At 38.0% G+C, this 22,120-nt stretch overlaps 1 long non-coding RNA gene and 2 gene segments (V, D, J or C); 1 reads left to right on the top strand and 2 right to left on the bottom strand.

Annotated features, from left to right (window-relative positions):
* Window positions 1-901: 901 nt before the first annotated feature.
* LOC125280059 lies at window positions 902-1,974 on the bottom strand. The segment is given in 2 exon segments: window positions 902-1,313; window positions 1,414-1,974. Coding segments are annotated over 2 exon segments (363 nt in total).
* A 7,262-nt stretch (window positions 1,975-9,236) lies between these two features.
* Window positions 9,237-11,232, top strand: LOC125280080. Its single transcript, XR_007187525.1, has 2 exons — window positions 9,237-9,623; window positions 10,738-11,232. It is a non-coding gene; the product is annotated as an uncharacterized LOC125280080 (long non-coding RNA).
* Window positions 11,233-11,744: 512 nt separating this feature from the next.
* LOC125280045 lies at window positions 11,745-12,382 on the bottom strand. The segment is given in 2 exon segments: window positions 11,745-12,088; window positions 12,214-12,382. Coding segments are annotated over 2 exon segments (375 nt in total).
* Between the last annotated feature and the right edge of the window lie 9,738 nt (window positions 12,383-22,120).

Raw genomic sequence — 22,120 nt, forward strand, 5'->3', positions numbered from 1 at the left:
GTCTCAAGTACCAATATTTGTGTGTAAACAATTGAGAAAAACTGTAAAAAATAGCTCTGTGTCCAATGATGTTTCTCCCTCTCCTTCTTACTGCAACATTGCCTTTCATTTTATTGCAGACACATAAACTCACCTTTTGCCTTTTAAAGTACTTGCACCTGATTGTTGAGTTTACAGTTAAGCACCTGAGTGTCTGAACACCTGACGGCTGTGTTTGATCAATTGGTTTATAGGGGTGGTATTTTAGACAGCAGTGTCTTGAAATGGCAAAGAAGTGACATTATGTTTGATTTCTGTGTCTGATGTAGAGAAGTGTGTTTAGTGTTGTGCAAAAACAATGTGTGTAGTGTTTTTCAAAAAGTGTGAGGCTGAGAATGTGCTTATGGTTGTGCAGATCTGGGCTGAGGTTTTGCTCTTTGAGTGTAGAGTTTCAGTAACTGTGTGTTATTTTTAATTTTTGTGTGTAAGTAATCGTACAAAACTGTAATAGGGAGCTAATGCAGTGTTGTACACCCTGCATCCTGTCTTAGATCGAAACTGGTGATTTTGTGACCAACGTGAGACTCTGTGCAACACCTGGACGCTAATGAACAAATAACTGAAAGTATGGGATACCCCGTATAATCAAATATCTAAATGAATACAAAACTAATATATATGATTAGTTCAGAAACACAGTCTAAATGTAATAATCTTTCAAAACTGGAGTCAGACTAAATAAAGTGAACTTTACAGAAGCTCAAGTAAGAGATCTTCATGCATTATACCTTCACCCACACATTTGGATTCTGTTGTTGGGCTTATGGATGAACCCTACAGATACACTAAAGGAACATGTTAAAGAGCATTATATGGCCTCTATAACAATATCACATGATCAAGAGTGCATTTGAAACATTGTGTTGTTTGTGATCCTCCATCAGCAGCTGCAGTATCTCTCAGCTGTATCAGTGCATCACTGTGACGTCTGACTGACCGAGGTTTTTGTACCACTCTTTATCACTGTGTGAACACTGGACCACTGTGGTAACTCTGACAGTAATAATCTCCTGTATCTTCAGTCTGGACTCCACTGATGGTCAGAGTGAAATCACTGCCATAGTCAGATCCACTGCCACTGAATCTAGATGGAGTTCCTGACTGAAGGCTGTTTATGTAATAAATCAGGAGTTTAGGAGCTTCTCCAGGTTTCTGCTGATACCAGGCTAAGTCATTAGAGGTTAGTGCAACATCCAAACTACACTCTATTGTAGCTGTTTGACCCTGTTGGACAGTTTTAACTTCAGGTTGAGTCAGAGTCACTCCTCTGGATTCTGGAGAAGAGAAAAGAAAAACAATTATTGTTTAAAACTACTACCATCATATACTTTTACAAGAACACCAAAAACCAGAGTCAGCTTTTATCAGTCTTACCTTGAGCAAACAGTGTGAGAGTCCAGATGAAGAAGGTGATTGTGTTCATTGTTGTTCTTTTGTCTTGTGTGATGATGAAGATTGTGTTCTGTTCTGCTCTCAGTCATGAAGTGTTAAACTCACAGCACTATAAACACTCTCAGAGCACTGAAGCATGTGTCACAATGCAAACAAGTGGGCAGGATTTACAACAGCATGTGCTGCTAAGATTGAATATGTTCAGTGTGTTCATCACATTTACCTTATTTTACATTCTAGCGATTTTATTCTGTTCTGTGTGAGATTTCTTTTACCGTATTCAACTCGTTTCGAGACATTTCATCACTTTACCCAAGCCTGAACTTTAAAATATACAAAATAAATTAACCCCATGTCACCGTTTAATTATCACCTTATCATTTTTTTTTTATTTTTTATTTTTTTGTTTCCCATTGGACAGCTGCTCACCATGACAAGGAAATGTTTTACATTACTGAGTCGGCGTTCTGATGTAGAACCTGGAAGAGCTGCTGGACATTATGAGAATGACACAGAAGAGAAGATATTGATGAATAAAGACATTATTTTTGTTTGTTTTTGAGTACAAAAATATTCTCGTCTCTTCATAAAATCAAGGTTGACCCACTGCAGTCATGTTATCTATTTTAACTATGTTTTTAGTACCTTTCTGGACATTGATTATACTGCTGTCTATGGACGAGTCATTTACCTCTTGGATTTCATCAAAATATCTTAATTTGTGTTTCTGAAGATGAATGAAGGTCTTACAGGTGTGGAACGATGTGAGGGAGAGTAATTAATGACTGGGTGAACTAACCCTTTAAGCCCAGTTTTCTCTAGTTCTGTATCATCAGTGTTGAAGTGTTTGTGTTTAAGTTCCTCTGTGATCTGATTTTGTTTTCTATCTTTTAGTCTGCATTATTCAGATGTTCTTCAATGGGCAGCAGCGCAGCACCAATATGTTTAATCTGATTATCATATTATGACAACTCTTTGTTATAGATCTTTGTATTTATGGTTGTATGTATTTATCTTATGTATTTATGATCTTTGTCATAGATCCAGTTTACATAATGAGATGCAGGAATACAGTTTTTTTCAATTGCTAACATACTTTTGTCCATTCGGTCACATTTTCAAAACTCTAAACACATTTAGCAGAACATCCGTCTGTTGTGGTCGTACCATTAACACAATTCATGTCGTTTTCACACAAAATGCAATAAATTAACGAGTTTCTAAAATGTTTAAATTTTCTTTTCATATAAGCTTACCTCATACCAAAATCATGGATCTTTCTCATCTTATTTGCAAATGCTTAAACACAGCAAGTCAGAAATGAAGACCCAATGTTCCAATCTTTAAATACAGGATAAAACCTGTACAAAAATATAAAAAAATATATATATAAAACAAATACTGAAACAATTGATAAGCATTTTTAATTAGCAGATCACTTAAATATTGAGAAATAGCAGATTCCAAGTCTCAGTTGGAAGGCACAGTCAGGTGTTTGAAGTTATTTTCCATTACATGGACATACACAGTAAAATAGGACTCTTTGAATTCGGATTTGTTCAGTGTGGATGAAGAACAACACAGAGGAGAAGAGAAAAATAATAGTCTGGGTAAGGCAGAAGGAATAGATGAAGGAGGAAGAGGAGAAGTTGGATCAGGACAAGGGAGAAGAAGAGGTATGGGAGAGGAGGAAGAATGTGTGCTGGACTGTGCATCTCTGTTTTTCACCTATGAAAGCATATATATATATATATATATATAATAGAATTGTGAGATTAAAAAGTCACAATTACCTTTTATACTTTAGTCTGTGGTGGGAAAAAAAGCTTCAACAGTAACCAGATTTTACAAACAGAAGGGGACGGAGACACTGATGGAATATAACCAGAGTTTACTGAACAACCAGAGAGAGTGAGCAGAGTGCAGGTGAGTGATGGCAGATGCAGTTCGTGGCAGATGTGATCGTCGAGCTGATACTTGTCTTGTGATTTCCAGAGATCGTGGATGGCAGGCAGACGAGGAGCAGACCAGACACAGAGACACTCACGGGAGACGAGGAGAATGCTGGAGACAGGTGAGTATTCTTCAGAGGAGTCCTTGAGGGAAGCATAACAGGTGAGTATGCATTAACGAGACCAGACAGTGACTGTGTGTGCTGCTGTGTCTTTTGTAGTGTAGCTGATGAAGGTGTGGATGATTAGTATTCTGGTGAGGGAGTGCGCTGTGATTGGGTGTGGAGCCTGGCGTGTCTGTGACACCAAAGGCCATGTATGTTGGATTTGTTATTGATTAATGGCAGCAATTTCATGTTTTCATTTCAGTAAAAGCTTCATGTAAAGCTTTTTCTACACCGATTCCTCTACCACTGTTCCATATATGCAGAATATGTGGCCTGCGTAGGGCACTAACTACCAAGGGGACACCATCCCACCCTCTATGAGGGCACCATCAACACCACACACCCAACCCCAGAAAGAGATTTCAACAGAGGGGGACACTGAAGTCCTGCACTGGGGACTCATCTGACCAGTAGCTGCCCTGAGCAATTCTGTTACTTTCTTCTTCTTCTCTTTTTCTACTGTACATTCTATAAAATACAGTTTTTTTCAATTGCTAACATACTTTTGTCCAATCTGTAGTCACATTTTCAAAACTCTAAACACATTTAGCAGAACATCCATCTGTTGTGGCCATACCTATTAACACAATTCATGTCGTTTTCACACAAAATGCAAGTCAATTAACACATGTTTCTAAATGCTTAACATTTTCTTTTCATATAAGCTTACCTCATACCAAAATCATGGATCTTGCTCATCTTATTTGCAAATGCTTAAACACAGCAAGTCAGAAATGAAGACCCAATGTTCCAATCTTTAAATATAGGATAAAACCTCTAATTCTGCAACAACAGCAGCTCAAAAGTATTGAAAATATATATAAAACACATACTGAAACAATTGATAAGCATTTTTAATTAGCAGATCACTGAAATATTTGAGCAGATTCCAGTCTCAGTTGGAAGTATAGTCAGGGGTTGAACTTCTTTCCATTACATGCATACACAGTAAAATAGGACTCTTTGAATCGGATTTGTTCAGTGTGGATGAAGAACAACACAGAGGAGCAGAGAGAAAATAATATCTGGGTAAGGGCAGAGGAATAGATGAAGGAGGAAAGGAGAAGTTGGAATCAGGACAAGGTGAGAAGAAGAGGTAGAGGAGAGGAGAGGAGGAAGAATGTGTGCTGGACTGTGCATCTCTGTTTGGTTTTCCCCTTACACGTGATGAACCTATAAAAGCTTATTTCTGCCATGAATAGAAAATAAAAAAGGTAATTATGTCTTTTTATCTCACAATTCTGACTTTTTAAACTCAATTCCTATTGTTTATATATCACAATTCTGAACTAGATATAAGATAAAAGTCAGAATTGCAAAATAAAAAATATTTTTGATAAAAAGTCACAATTACCTTTTATACTTTTTTATTCTGTGGTGGAAAAAAGCTTCAACAGTAACCAAAGGCCATGTATGTTGGATTTGTTGTTGATCAATGGCAGCAATTTCATGTTTTCATTTCAGTAAAAGCTTCATGTAAATCTTTTACTACAACGATTCCACTACCATTGTTCCATATATGCAGAATATGTGGTCTGCGTAGGGCACTAACTACCAAGGGGACACCATCCCACCCTCTATGAGGGCAACATCAACACCACACACCCACCCCAGAAAGAGATTTCAACCAAGGGGGACACTGAAGTTCTGCATAGGGGACTCATCTGACCAGTAGCTGCCCTGAGCAATTCTGTTACTTCTTCTTCTTCTCTTTTTCTACTGCACATTCTATAAAATAATGACTCACTTCTGCTGCCAAGAATGAACACATTCAACACTCAACCAAAAATGTAGAATGGCTTGCATGCCTTATACTATTACTGTAGTAAAAGGAAACTGAATTATAAAAACAATGGATTTCATATTTTCTCCAGTTTGAACCGAAACATGACAAGTAATGCAGTTTTCATAATGCCATCAACTGTTAGTATTTTGACAGTCATTGCGCTTTGATTGACTATATGTTCATGTTGAATAGAAAACTAGTGCTATGTTTTGACAGAACGACTCGATTTTGAATCAGTTTTGCTGTGTTTTGATAGAGTTAGTATGTGTTGAAAAAGGTTTTTAGCGTTTTGAAATGTGGAGTTTGTGTTTATATAACAAAATATGGTTTTGGGCAGAAAATTAACTATTTGGCTAACTGTGTGATGTTTGTGTGTTGCTGTGTTAAGAGTTTAGAAAAAGTACTTTAAGTATTGCTAAATGCTTGTTAGCAATTGAAAAAAACTGTAAAAAAAAAAAAAAAAAAAAAAATAGAATTGTGAGATAAAAAGTCACAATTACCTTTTTATGCTTTTTTATTCTGTGGTGGAAAAAAAAGCTTCAACAGTAACCAAAGGCCATGTATGTTGGATTTGTTGTTGATCAATGGCAGCAATTTCATGTTTTAATTTCAGTAAATGCTTCATGTAAAGCTTTTACTACAACGATTCCTCTACCACTGTTCCATATATGCAGAATATGTGGTCTGCGTAGGGCACTAACTACCAATGGGACACCATCCCACCCTCTATGAGGGCAACATCAACACCACACACCCAACCCCAAAAAGAGATTTCAACCAAGGGGCCAACTGAAGTTCTGCATAGGGGACTCATCTGACCAGCAGCTGCCCTGAGCAATTCTGTTACTTTCTTCTTCTTTTTTTGTACTGCACATTCTATAAAATAATGACTCACTTCTGTTGCCAAGAATGAACACATTCAACACTCAACCAAAAATATAGAATGGCTTACATGCATTACTCTATTACTGTAGTAAAAGGAAACTGAATTATAAAAACAATGGATTTCATATTTTCTCCAGTGGTAGAACTGAAACATGACAGTATACAGTATTTGTAATGCCATCAACTGTTAGTATTTTGACAGTCATTGCGCTTTGATTGATTATATGTTCATATTGAATAGAAAATTAATGCTAGTGTTTGACAGAACGACTCGATTTTGAATCAGGTTTGCTGTGTTTTGATAGAGTCAGTTTGTGTTGAAAAAGGTGTTTAGCATTTTGAAATGTATGTTTGTGTTTATTTAACAAAATATGGTTTTGGGCAGAAAATTAACTATTTGGCTAATTGTGTGATGTTTGTGTGTTGGTGTGTTAAGAGTTTAGAGAAAGTACTTTAAGTATTGGTAAACGCTTGTTAGCAATTGAAAAAAAAACTGTAATACAGGATGGTTTCCCAAATCCCATCCACTTTTGCTGCATTCCCCCCTCATCCCACTACAGCTGTTTTCCTCCAGCGAAAAGGCTGTCAGGATCTGGGATTATTATGAGTGGTGCTTGCCTGAGAGACAAAGCACACTGTTACTATCTCACATATTCTTCTTCTTCTTCTTTATTCCATATAAACTTCGGCACGTAACTCGTCCCACTCCATTTGTCGTAGAGCCATGAATGTAGTGTCAGATCATGTGGCTTATTGAGGACATCGCTGCTATTGCTTTAATAAGCGATTGGGCGTACGATGATCATACAGCAGGTGAAAACTCGGGCGAAAAATCCCACTGACTCAACATTATGATAAACTGTGTGACTGTGTCATATCTCTGTATCAGCATGTCATCGAGACTTGTGGGTGGACTCATTTGACTCTGGTTAGCAAGTAGCCAATGAATGAACTTCCTCTGAAAAAGGTGAGATGAATATCTGTAGATTAGATCAGATTGCCTCTTTTGACTCAAAACGGCAAGTAGTCTTTAATTATCACCATGGAAACAGTCTAGCCACGCCCTAGCAACCATTTACAGCACCCTAGCAACTGATTCCATAGACTGCCATTATGAAAGGCCCTGATGGATATCTTTGCAGCACAGTGTCATTGAAACATGAGGGTGCTCTCATTTGAGCAAACAGCCAGTCATGAATCACCTTCAACACTTCCTAGCCACTCCCTAGCAACCATCGTTGAGCACCCTAGCAACCCAAACCCACGTGGAATATCTTCAAATCTGAATGTCATAGAGGCATCGCTTTATATCATTCATACTGACAATCAGCCTTTATAGTATCATTATTGGCAGCTGACAAGCCACTCCCTAGCAACCAAATAGAGTGCCCTAGCAACTGTTTAACAAGACCTATATCTCTGCATCAGAACATTGTAGAGAAATGGTGGTTGGCTGAATTGACTCATGCTAGCAAACAAATCTGTCAACATGCTAGTCATGCTAGCAGTGAGTGCCTACATGCTAATAACAATCAGCTGAATGTTAAAACATATAACAATGCTAAATAAAACATATTAGCAACATAGAAACTCAAGGCAGTGTAGCTGTTCACAGCAAAAAATTACAAATCTAATTTTTATTATTATTTTTAAATGTTCGCTTCACCTAAATAACATGAGACTTTGTGACTTTTCCTACACTTGGTATACTTCATACTTCAGTACAATAAAATTTGATAGATTACTGAATCTGTATAGATTAAAATTGGTTACAGTACTTTTAAGTGTCACAAAAGTCACAACCATAAGATACAAATGCAAAAGAACAATATAGTATGTCTGAATCTTGCTTTTGAGTAACAAATATATTACTGACACTTTAGATACTCATGTCAGAAGTTGGACAAGAAACATTAGTATTTGCATCTTATCGTGATGGTATGCATTTCAGAATGTAATGAGTTACGAATATTGCTGAATTTGTATTTGAAAATTTGTTTTGAAAATTGCAACCTGCTTGGACCTTCTAGAAAAAAGCACAAAATATGTGCTGTGTATTAGAATCTCAACAATTTACCACCAGGTGAAGGTCCCTCACTATCTATTAAAATCCTTGAGCTCTTCCGCTTTACTGAATAATGTAAATACTGAGGTGTGTGCATCTCTGACTGTGTTGAAGGCATGTTGTCTAATTTAAAGTTGTCATGTTGATCTTTTCAGGAGTGTATTTATAGTCTCATGCGTGATATTTTGTTTGGAAGACAATTTGAATATTTTTCTCCGTGAAAGAGTTGTTTAGGATGTTGTAGAAAAGTTTTCTTAGACAGATGTAGTTATCGAGGTCTAATTTTTCTCTGCTGATATGAATTAGGGTGATGAGGTTTGTTCAGAGGTTGAGAAATGAAAAGTTTGAGAATAGCCAGATTAAAAATAGTGGTCTGTGTAGTTAATCATCTCATTTATATTATTACATTCAAACACAGAGACATGAGCCGTATTTCTGACTCACTGATGATCAAATGCTTGTGTAGATCCTCATTTCAGGTCACTTTGAGAAAAAAAGTGTCTTCTAAATGAATCTAAATGTAGAAATAATCTATTCACTCTCATGATTCATTTATATAAGGTGAATGTTTCTGATAATATGTGACCAAGATAAAGTGAGCAGAATTCAGCTGGTCATGTGATCTCAACATGGTGGCCACCATAAGGAGAGAAAAAAGATTTTTCTAGGCCACTGAAATGACTGGAGAATCAAGAGTGTAGATCATTTTAAACATGTTCGTCAAACACATTCATTATTTCCTATGAGAACAGTTATGTACTACACCTTTAAATAAATAAATAAATAAATAAATAAAAATAAGTCCATTATGGTCTTTTGATCAATGTTGACATGATCTGCTCTCTAGGAAATATTTTCTTTTTGCCTGTTTTTCCCACATTTTCCACATGATGTTCATCAGGACTCATAATCAGGTCATGTGACACTAGATTAAACAATGTTCATATGAAATGTTCAGAATTATTGATTGATTTATTTGAAGCTGCAGGTTTTTCTGTGAATCATGATGATTGAGCTTCATATGAAGAACAGAAGATCATTATGAGAAACTCCACAACATCATCCATGATAAAAGAGGTCAAAGGTCACCTCAGAGGTCACAGATCATCAAATATATTTCTATAAACAGTGTTATATCATAAATCATTTAGTCCAAACTGAGTGTTTGAGTGTTGAGAAGATGTGAGTTTCTTCTAATATCAGTGTGTTGAAGTGTTGTTTCTCTCTCTCTGCTGGAGTTTGTGTTCACTCGAGTGGAATAGAGGTTTTTGTACGACCGTTTCATTAGATTGTATCACTGTGGTACACATTCGGTGGAGGAACTAAACTGGTGCTCGGTAAGTCCTTTTAATTCCTATTTAAGAAAAATTTCAGAAAGTGTTGAAACAAGAACAGCATTTATTAAAATTAATGATTATTAAATAGTGTGGTTACACTTTACTTGAAGTCTTTATGTATAATGTGTTATAAAGGTATTCATAATATAGATTTTAATGCCTTTTATCTTTTCATAAATTATTGTAACCAAAAGAAAAATGCATTATATCTGCAAGTTCCTTGTTACATCTGAAATCGGTTGTTTCTCATGTGTTTTAATACATTATACTTTCCAAAGGTGTAACAATGAGTAAATACTATTATGATTATAATTGTGGTCATAATTATTCATGAGATCATACTATAATGTGTTTAACAAAGCTTAATTAATGCATTAAAATACTTTTATAATCATTTGTGTATAAATGCTTTAATTAAAATATTACCAATATTGTTTTATAATTATTTAATCTAAAACAATGATATTATAATGTTTATACGTTAAGAAAAAAAGGCATTATTCATTTCAACAACAATAAGAAATATCTAAACATATTTCCATAATGTTTCTCACTGAGTTTAATCTGTTTGTTTTTCTTCATTCATTTCTACACTGAGTTCATATATAGTTCATCTTTTACTGTAGATATCAAACATGATGTAAATGTAAATGTTACTTTCTGTATTTCACTCAATGATACTGAATCTCTTTTGCTCGTGTTGTGCTTATAATTCAGTGCTTTTTAATGCAAGTACAGTTTATATAAAATATATGTATGTTTAGAAATGTTGATTTTATTGTTTTCTTGTTTTTATTGCTTTAGTCACACTTTGAAATTGAGTGACATTTTGAGTTGAATATCTCACTTAAGTAAAAATGTAAATTATATTGGGATGTAAAAACTGCTGGATTTAAATCAGTCAGTGTCTTACAATGTTTAGTTTGATTTCTGAGGTTTGATTTAAATGTATATAGTGATTGTGTAGTTTGTATATTGTATATTATATCAGCTCTAGTGATGTTGAATGTCATGAAGGATCAGATTGTCGTGATTTTTGCCGCTGTTGAAATGCTGTGAGTGAAACAGTGTGTTTTCTTTGTGTTTGTGAATGTGTTGTGTTTGTCTCCTGCAGCTGGTCCCACAGTGAAGCCCTCAGTGTCTCTGCTGCCGCCCTCTTCTCTGCAGATCTCTGGAGACTCAGCCGCACTGCTCTGCCTGCTCAGCTCTTACTCTCCACAGGGGGCGCTGGTGAGCTGGACACTGGACGGGTCAGAGGTCACCGAGGGGGTCGTGACCAGCGCAGAGAGCCAGCGGGACGGCCGCTACAGCCGCAGTAGCGTCCTGACCCTCAGCAAAGCACGCTGGGAAGAGGGAGAGGTGTACGTCTGCAGAGTAACACATGATGGAGCTCCTCATGAGGTCTCGTTCCACAAGAGCTCTGAGTGCTGATGTTTCTCTCCTGAAGATGAGCCGTATCTGAGTGTCCTGTGTCAGGCAGGATTCACATGAGTCTAGTGCTGCAGCTGTAGTGATTTACAACTCAATACTGAAAGAGAGCTGGCGTGTCAAAGCACTGTGTGATCTTTCAATCTGCTGTAACATTCAATAAAGCTTCTCAACAAGTTCACTTTGTGTCTGACAACATCATTCAACTAACAGATGAAGATGCAGGTGCTTTTCACAAGCTTGATGTAGCAGGAAATAAAGTCAAATAAAGCTCTTGGGGTTTGAACATGGTCTCTGGAGACAGAGCTGCTCTATTCTGAGAGGATCACAATCACTCCACCCTGACAATGCAAATGGGCTTTTCAGTCTCACTGTTTGATTGGTCACATGATCTGGACTGGAACACACCAGTTTCACTTCTGCTGAAAATGATAGATGAAAATGTCATGAAAATCAACTGAATTCAGTCTGTTCAGTTTGATTGACAGGGATCATATATTACACCTAAAACATGATGATCATATTGAAACACTGACTCATTCTCTTCAGAAACACAAGATTGATGTTGATTTAGATGATCTAGTGTTATTAGTGTTTGTCTGTGATCAGTGTTGTGTGTTATTGTGTTGTATGAGCAGCTGCAGTATCTCTCAGCTGTATCAGTGCATCACTGTGACGTCTGACTGACCGAGGTTTTTGTACCACTCTTTATCACTGTGTGAACACATATTGGCTGTTTGGATAGTGGAAACTCTGACAGTAATAATCTCCTGTATCTTCAGTCTGGACTCCACTGATGGTCAGAGTGAAATCACTGCCAGATCCACTGCCACTGAATCTAGATGGAGTTCCAGTATAACGGGTTGTTGCATAAGATATGAGGAGTTTAGGAGCTTCTCCAGATTTCTGTAAGTACCAGTGCAAGTAACTACCACCATGCACTGCACTGCTGGTTTTACAGTTTATTCTGACTTCTTGTCCTGGTTGAGCCTGAATTATTGATGGACTCTGAGTTACAGTGATCTGTCCTCTACACTCTGAGAGAAAGAACAAGAAGAAGAAGAAATCAATAATAATACAATTATAAATTCTAAAAAATATATCTAAAATTATGACCATTTAATATTTCAAGAGAATAATTGTGGAGCTGCATTACACAAACCTTGAATAAACAGTGTGAGAGTCCAGATGAAGAAGGTGATTGTGTTCATTGTTGTTCTTTTGTCTTGTGTGATGATGAAGATTGTGTTCTGTTCTGCTCTCAGTCATGAAGTGTTAAACTCACAGCACTATAAACACTCTCAGAGCACTGAAGCATGTGTCACAATGCAAAGTCACTCTCAATATTTAAATCATGTACTCTTGTGCTTTGGAGGACTGTAGCAGTTTTCACGACTCATGAAATACATATATTTCTTTAAACAGTGTTATATCAGTACATGATAAAAGAATTAATGAGAAATATAGGATATTGTTACAGCATGTATAAACGATCCAAAAAGAGCAGAATGCACAAAGAAGACACCTTCAATGAAACAAACAGCACTTCAATAGAAGAACAGGAACAGAGGAGAACTCAGGGTTTAAATACACAAAGGAAGCAAATTAACTGAAACAGAACAGGACCGTATTTATCAAGCCTCTGAGAATTACTCACAAGAACACTGCTAAGAATTGACTTAAGAGTAATCATGCCCGTAGGCAGGGGGGGTTCGGGTGGTTCGAACGAACCCCCCCTCACTGCCAAAGGTCCAGAATTTAAGTCGTTTTTTTTATGTGATTATTGTCATCATTGTTTTAATCAATGCTTGTGACAAATATTATGGGTTGCTGTTTCAAATTAATACGATACATTATTGTAGCTGGACGTGTGTATGTGCCGCGCGTGCAGTTCAGAGAGTTCTCGCAATACACTTTTCAAAGCAACGGTGAAGAAGCATCGCCTCTGAATGATGGGGGTAGGGGTTTTATATATATATATATATATATATATATAAAATGATTTCTATATTTTCTCCACTCAATAGTCTACAATATAATAGCCTTATAAACGTAGCGTAATTATAATAATAAAACATAGTGGGATATTCAGTGATATTGGCTGTGCAATATCGACTTTTGTGATTGGCCAATACCGGCAGACTGGAGCCAATGGAAATGCTTCGGTGCGCGTCTTATTCCTCTGAGAACTTCAAAGCAGACCGCTTGAGGTAAATCATCTGGAATGATTAGTATATTGATTTACGATGCCTATGTGAGAGTGTTATGTCTGTACATGGGCGTCGGAACCATTGTATGTGGGTGGACAAGACCCACCCACTTTTTAAGACCAATGATATTGGACCCACTCACTTTTACCGTCTCTAATTCAGCATTTGTCTAATCCCCCTCAGGCGATGCTACTCCACAAACCACCAACAGAGCATAAAAAAATACCAAAAATAAAATTATTTTTTAAAACATCGCCAAGTAAAACGCTGCGTTTATATAGAACTGTCTCTTTACGTCCACCACAAACGGGACACTTTTCAGACGCGCATTCCGACTTCGCCTCAGCGCCAGGCGCAAGTCAAACGAGTAGCTTCAGTTGAACAACAGTGAACTGCGGTCAGATGAGATGTTGTCAGGGTATGTCAGTAAAACTCCAATCAGCCGTTAGGCTATAGCTGAGCTCGAGGCGCGAACCCAAGAATTGCTCGAGCAAATGCGCCGGCGCGCGCTGCATATTACTTTATTATGGGAAAACTAAAGCGCTAAAGAAACTACGGGCATGCACCGTCGTTATTCTGTTGTAAATGAAGTCATGAAATTACCAAACATGCGATTAAAGCTGCCTCAAAACTGTGCATGCATGTATGTATTTGTTGACATGGTTTTAAAGCTATTGTTATCCAATTTGTTGGCCTTAAAACGTCTTAAAAGGCATATATGTACACCAAGGAAATCACAATTTTCTCGGGGGGGCATGCCCCCGAACCCCCCTAGCATAAAACATTTTCTGACCCTGCGTACGGCCCTGCTTTCTTTTCTGTCTAACGAAATCAAAGTAATCGCGTATTTCTCCAGTTGTGCGCTCTTTGGACTAAACTTTGTATGCACTGTGTGATCAATGTGTGAAAATAAATGGGAGCAAAAACGCGATTGGATGTAAAGGTTTGTGTTTCGTTGTTCTATTCAAAAAAATCAATAACTACCGATTGATCTTGGCATTTTATTTATCTATCTATATGTATCTATCAATAACTACCGATTGATCTTGGCATTTTATCTATCTATCTATCTATCTATCTATCTATATCTATATATATATATATATATATATATATATATAAATACAAAAAAATTAAAAATGGTACATGAGGAAGCAATTTGATTTGGTGCATCAAAAAGCGTGCTCGTTATATACCAGCAGACAAGCTAATCCAGCACAAATTAGTGCATAAAAGGTCACCAAAATGAAGTATTTGAACCTCATAACAAAAGGAGGAGAAAAATTGCAAAAAGGTCCACTTTTTGAAAAAAGAACCCCCCCTTTCAATAGGCTGGCTACGGACCTGAGTAAAAACATTCTGACTCAAAGCTGCGCTTAAAACTTAGTTATCAAGCACAAACACAAGCATGTAGTTCCCTATTGTTGTTGTTGTTGTTTGCTGTTACGTGATGTAGCGATGTCTGACTAGGGTTGAGACGTGGGGGGATGACATCATCGTTTCCCTAAATATACGGATTGGCTGTACACACAAAAACACAAGGGTGTAGTATTCAGATTTATCCACTCTGGGATCCAGTTTAAAAAAAAATAGCGGTTTCAGGCTCCCAAAAAGGACAAAACGGCAATACGATAATTTTTACGTATAGCTATAGCTAAATGCGTCTCCGTGTGGACGGGCTCTAAAACACAACTCATTTACAAAATGAACATACGGCAGAAAACTGGGCATACGGTCGTTTCCACATAAAACTTGGTATTTATCAATATGGCTGTGAGCGGTGGCTACGATCAAAGTTTTCAGCTTCCAGGAATTGTGTACAGATCCTTGGAACATGAGGCCGTGCCTTATCATGCTGCAACATGAGGTGATGGTTGTGGATGAATGGCACAACAATGGGCCTCAGGATCTCGTCACGGTATCTCTGTGCATTCAAAATGCCATCAATAAAATGCACCCGTGTTCGTTGTCCATAACATACACCTGCCCATACCATAACCCCACCGCCACCATGGGCCACTCGATCCACAACGCTGACATCAGCAAACCGCTCACCCACACGATACCATACACGCTGTCTGCCATCTGCCCTGTACAGTGAAACCCGGGATTCATCCGTGAAAAGAACACCTCTCCAAAGTGCCAGACGCCATCGAATGTGAGCATTTGCCCACCTGACCGGTCGAGACCCCCGATGAGGACGACGAGCATGCATATGAGCTTCCCTGAGACGGTTTCTGACAGTTTGTGCAGAAATTCTTTGGTTATGCAAACCGATTGTTGCAGCACTAACACAGATTTAGATAGATTTGTGAACAATATTTCAGAGAAATAGGCCTTTTATGTACATAGAAAAAAGTCTTTGTTCTGAGTTTAGCTCATGAAAAATGAACGGTATCGTGAAGACTTCTCCTGGCAACCAAAGACAAACGGTTACCTATCACTCTACCTCTTTTGCACAAAATGCTTCACTGTCTCAGAAAGGGTGTTTTCGATTTTTATACCAACACACTCCTAGAGGCAGTCTTTCTCACAGCCTTTTATGGGTTTTTAAGGTGTGGGGAATTCACATGCAAATCTTTATCATTTAATCCTGATATTGATCTTACTATGGCTGACATCACTTTGTCCAAAAAACATTTCTCTTTACTATTAAAGCACTCAAAAACCGACAAATTCAACAAAGGGTCGCACATTTTATTATCCAGAATTAATTCTGTGTTTTGCCCTCTTTCTTCCATGTCACGATATCTGCAATCCCAGAGAAACGCCGCTCCCCAAGATGTCGCTGTTCCTCACAGCAGACGGCAAACCTATGACCAGAGTCTGGTTCTCCTCGAAACTGAAACAGCTATGCCATCTTTGTGGATTAAACAGCGAAGTATACACCCCTCACTCTTTCAGAATCGACGCAGCAATGACAGCCGCTCCAAGAGTGCCATCCGCTACCCTTAAAGAGATGGGGCACTGGAATTCATCAGCTTACGAACGTTACATCAGACCTAATTCCAAAGACATCATGGAAGGACAAAAGCAAATGACTGTATAATTTAAAAAAAAAAAAAAAAAAAAAAAAAAAATCAGGTGGCGCAGGGTTGGGCTTTCAAGAATTTTCTGTTACTTCATTCACAAAATTTAAATTCTAAATTAAGAAACAAAACAAAACAAAACAAAAAAAAAAAAAAAAAAAAAAACACTACAGTAGATATATCCTGTCACATTGTATAGGCATGTCATTAATGCATTAAGTCTGCTCAGTAAATACTATATCTAGGCCAATAGGTAAGAGGCACATTTACAGGTAAGTTCATTAGTGTTAAGCCATTCGGCAAAGCAGGCCAGGCACACATAGATAGCCATACACACGCTTATAGCTCTACGGAGCAGCAGCAGTATACATATTTTGGCGTGCAGATCTGCTGGGACGGGGTTTTAGGCCGTAGTAACTCGGCCACTTCCTATTCGTGCAGCATGCAGCAAGGTCCACTGCTTTGAGGGGCTTCTATCTTTCTGCAGCAGCCTTTCTTTTCTTGTTATTTTGACTAAGCTGAACAATTATGTATTTGCTCAGCAGCAGCAGCATAAGCAGATCTTGTACGCCAAAATCAAGCCTATGTACATTCCATGCTCCATGTTAATAAAATGCTGGTTGAATCTATTCACTCCGAGAGTTGTCATGATTAAAATTTATTTAACATCTTTTGTTGTTTTATTAACATTAATGACAAATATTTAATTAGGCTACTGTCCCTTTAAAACTGAATCCATGGATGTAATATTTAATATACTGACACATATCCTGTTTTCACCCACCTGTTTATGTACACTTAAGCCATAACTGACTGTATTTACATGAGATACTCCACACCATGGATATTTTGACAACTATGTGTGCATTTGACCATTCAGGCGCAATGAGAACTGATTGCGCGCTGTCCGAGAGAACTGGGATCGCACACAAGGAAAGAGAGACAGCGTGCGTGAGAGAGATTGAATTGTGTTTGAATGGTAATTTTGTTCTATGACGAATTGATTGGGCTGTCTGTGCGTGACAGAACACTACTATGGAACGCCAAATGTCAAAATACGGCAGTAACCAAAGCCTATTGCCCAGAAAACGCCGTTATTTGCGGCGTTTTAGACGAAAAGACGGCGCAAAATATGGCGTTACGTAGTACAAGCGCCGTAAATGACGGCGTTTTCACCGCAGAAACGCCGTTAATATCGGCGGTTTTGATCCGACCCAAAACGCCGTTCATTTCGCCGTTTGGCGTTCCATATTGCGCCGTCAGTTACGGCGCTTCAGTCTGTCAAAGACGGCGTAAAAAGCGGCGTTTTCTATAATATTCAAACCAGCCCCTCCTTTTACTACACAGCCCAGCCCCATTAAAAGACGGTAAGTCCTGTGTAGTAGAATGTCGATCCACCTCAAGAGTCCTGTCTTTTAACGCTATTGCAACTGATATTTGGACTTTCATCATGTGATATTTGTATTTTTTCATTGGGCATGTGTGTATGTGCCTTTTCAAAAAAATAAAAATAAAAATTCTTACTGACCCCAAACTTTTGAACGGTAGTGTATATAATGCTACAGAAGCTTTGTATTTCAGATAAATGCTGTTCTTTTGAACTTTCTATTCATCAAGGAATCCTGAAAAAACAAAGTACACAACTGTTTTCAACATTGAAAATAATCATAAATGTTTATTGAGCAGCAAATCAGCATATTAGAATGATTTCTGAAGGATCATGTGACACTGAAGACTGGAGTAACGATGCTGAAAATTCAGCTTTGATCACAGGAATAAATTACTTTGTCAAATATATTTAAATAGTACACAGTTATTTTAAATTGTAATAATATTTCACAATATTACTGTTTTTTACTGTATTTTTAATTAAATAAATGTAGCCTTGGTGAGCAGATGAAACTTCTTTTAAAAACATTAAAAATCTTAGTGGTTCCAAACTTTTGGACTGTACTGTATGGCAGATTTCACAGAGAAAGACTTATGGTACTCAAAGAAAAGAGTACCGCCGTATGTAATGGCAAGGTCTGAAATAATGGCTAGATAAGTGTCCAATTCTGCCCTGCGCTCCGGATAAAGTTTCGCAGATTACATCTCTAAACACCCCAAAAGCAACATTGAACTCCGCCATGGTTAAACAATTTGACAGTCTTTGGTCATTGTCTTTCAGCAGTACGGATATATCGCCACAGTCAACTACTCGTTTGTCTTGACCCTCTGAACATAGTAGAATTTTAACCAGATTAACATCGTTACCTGCGAGGATCTGAGCGCGCATCTGGGGAGAGATGGCAGCAGCAGGTGGGAAAAAAGGGGCTCCGATGGTGGGAGCTGGAAGAGCCGTTGCTAGAGACCAGCGTGGCAGAAAGCCTGCGAATCCAGAGGCGGATGCTGTGGCAAGAGCGGCAGCTGCATCAGGAGCAGTTTTCTCATTGCAGCAAAATGATTAGCGTGTAGCCATGCAATAGTTAAATGCAGCGTGCAGCTGAGAAATAGAGAGAGGCAGAATGAATGGGCATTTAAATGAACTGCTGTGATGGGTGTCACGACTGGATAGACCCTTTTCACATGACGTCACACAGCTTCCGTTAGGACTTGATGCAGTGTATCCTCACTTCCGTCAGCATAGTGGAATACTAGCGCGACTCGAATGAAGTGCACTCAATAGTTGTACATATACCACAAATGTGGTTAAAGGATGACTGTAGTCGCCTAATTTCATGTAAATTCAAGGTGAGGTATTTGGCAGCCGCAGATCTCAAACAAACTTACCGATCGGCGCGATTTGCTGCTTGAAGTCGGAGGAGTTGAATACGTAGGGGAGAGTGGGGTAAAGTGAGACACTTTTACATCTGCTCCCCTCTAAGCGAGCTAAAATGATATATCAGTAAAATTTACACATTTCCCATTAATTCAGGATGTTTCCTAGCCATAGAAATGATCAGAATGTATTCAGGACGAAGGTCAGTGAAAATATGATTGTTTTAAAAAAAGTCGTCTTGTGTCTCACTTTACCCCAGCTTAGGGGTAAACCGAGACAGACCAGAGAAATCAAGGGGTAAACTGATCCACTTACTTTTTCCACTCTGAAACTACCATAACAACACATGTTGTAACAGTTCGAATCCTGACAGCTAGCTTGACAACCACACATTCCAGAACTAATGTCGGACTAGTAACAGAATCATGGGGATTGGTCAATTAAGCAATTTTTTTTTCTAAACACTTTTCTAACTCTGAACAAAATCAAATACAACATAATATAATTCAAAATATTTTAATTAACATTCAAATGACAGATAGAACCAGTTAGATAGTTACACAGTTACACAGTCTGGGGGTCAGAACACCTGATGCGATTGCTCAGTCAGTGCGGTTCATTTGAACATATGTGAACGCTGCCCTAAAAAGGACAGAATCCTCACGCATGTCAGTTTTTCTTGTCATAGTTGCGAGTTTGCCCATCACAGGCATCAGACGCGCGTCTTGTTTGTGTGGGTGGATTCCTGCCGCTGTTTTGACTACTTTACACATTTTATGAGCTCTTCACGAGTTCCCAGCTGGCCAAAGTACCATCACACACAGGCTACGCACTGCTATGCACACACAACGAGCGCATTTACCTCAGCACACAGCATTGTTTGGGATTTTTGTTAAGTTCCGGTTCAAAATAGGCAATACGTCATAAAATCTGACCAATCACATTGTGAATGTATCCCTATGCCTCAAGGTTCGGTATCTTTTGGTTCGGTGATAAAATTGCCAATCTGAACGCTAATCGGACCAGGACTAAATCTTCTTTGGTCCGGACCAAATGAACCAAACGAACCGAACTACAAGTGTGAACGCACCCTTAGAGCCAGCTAGTGTCTGGAGTCAGAGCAAAGCACAATCAGAACCAGCTAGAACAGCCTGGGATCAGAACACAGGACTAGACCCACCTGCATTAGAACATCAGCCTACTGTCATACTCTACAACTAGGCCTACTCTACAATCCAGCCCTGAAGGTTACAGGGAAAGATGAGGAGTTGCTCTCTCCATCTCTCCAGGCCTTTTAGGTTGAGGCAGCTTCTTCACTACATCACTTTTAGGAACATGTGCCACATCATTCTCCTCGAGGGGTGTTTTGCCCCAGAGGTTGTCTTCCTGATGTTTTGCCTTGGCATGATGGCTTTTCTACAATGTTTATGACATTAAAAATAAAACATATGCAATGTAATATTACATTAAAATATTTTTAAGACTAAATTTAACTTGTGCCTCATGTCTCACTTTACCCACCACTACATTTTAGAAAAAACTATCTCTCTTAGCAATTCAGGCTAATCTTCAGCTAGCATCATCACATGGTTTTATATGTTGATAGTTCATCAACATGTATGATATAAGTTTTTCACCTGAATCAGTCTCTTTGGCACAACAGTTGATTAAGTTGACCGCAAGAAAATTTACTTTTACATGCAAAAACAATTTTTGTGAAAAAAACATGCTTAGCACGCACCATGAGGTCCTCTCCTTCATGCAAGGGGAAATGTGAGGGGCTTGAAAACATAATTGTCACATAACCACAAATGTGTTGGACGTTGCCGGATACAGGGGGTGTCTCACATTACCCCACTCTCCCCTACTGAAGCCGGAATACACGTACACTTTCTGCTGCCCGTACTAACGTGCAAACTTTGATGTCTTTATTGCAGAAGCTGTTTATATTTGTGAAATAAATGCATGTTTCCAACATTTACGTGCGGTAAAAAACCTCTCATTCAAAGCATAATGTACTACTTATTTCAGTGCCTACAGGTAAAATGTAAGGCCAACATAAGCTTATTCTTTTTAAATATCAAAGTCTATTTTTCCACTTTTATTTCTATAAATATGACATACATAATAATACAAATTGTGTTTAATATAATACCATTTCTACATGAAGACTGTTAATGTAAAAACGGACTCATGTACATGTCATTTTTACCATAGTAAAAAAAACAACATCGTCATCATTCATCTCTTTATTGCAGAACAAAACTGTCGCATACAAAAATATACAGGGGATTTACAACAGTCATTGTTATAGCAGCATTAAATGAACGAAATCAAATTATTTCTCCAGGGATTAACTTTAAATGAACACATCCGTTTTGTATTTTCAATACACTTCTTACAAATTATACAGTCTTAATATATTGCACCAGTTCAGTTTAAACTGGTATGATGTAAAATTATCTAAAATCTTAACACCATTAATTCTTCTAAGTATTATATGTGGATGTGCTGCTTTCAGGTGTCCATTACTCGTGAATAAATCTCACAAGAACAATATCCATTATCATAGTCTACCAATTTCTAAAAATAAAGATTTGTAAATGAGGCCGCGGCCATCTTAGCTGCGCGTCACCGCACGTCACTCCCGGATAACTGAAAATGGACAAAGAGGCGGGACGTGGTTTGAGCTGATGTGACTGGTTGCTGAAACCACGCCTGCCTAGCTTGACGTGACCATGTTAGCAAGCAAAGGAGCTATCTATCTATCTTAGATACAAACTAAAATATTAATGAAGATAAGTTTTATCATCAGAACGTTCTAAAGGTTTACTGTCAATCTACGGTGTTTCTTTAAGATATAGATGCTCCAACACCAGTAGTGTTGGGTGTGCAAATAACAACATGGAAAATCAAATGGGACTTCATACCTTTATAATGAAATAGAGATCGCGAGATGAATCCAATCTGTGGCACTTGGGTAAAATATGAGTGTCCATTGCAAAACAAAAAAAACATTTCACATTTCTTCTGAATGATCTGCTCTCTGTCATCGTTCTTCAAGAAAGG

Source organism: Megalobrama amblycephala, linkage group LG1, assembly GCF_018812025.1.
Source record: "Megalobrama amblycephala isolate DHTTF-2021 linkage group LG1, ASM1881202v1, whole genome shotgun sequence".
In the NCBI taxonomy this organism is placed as follows: Eukaryota; Metazoa; Chordata; class Actinopteri; order Cypriniformes; family Xenocyprididae; genus Megalobrama; species Megalobrama amblycephala.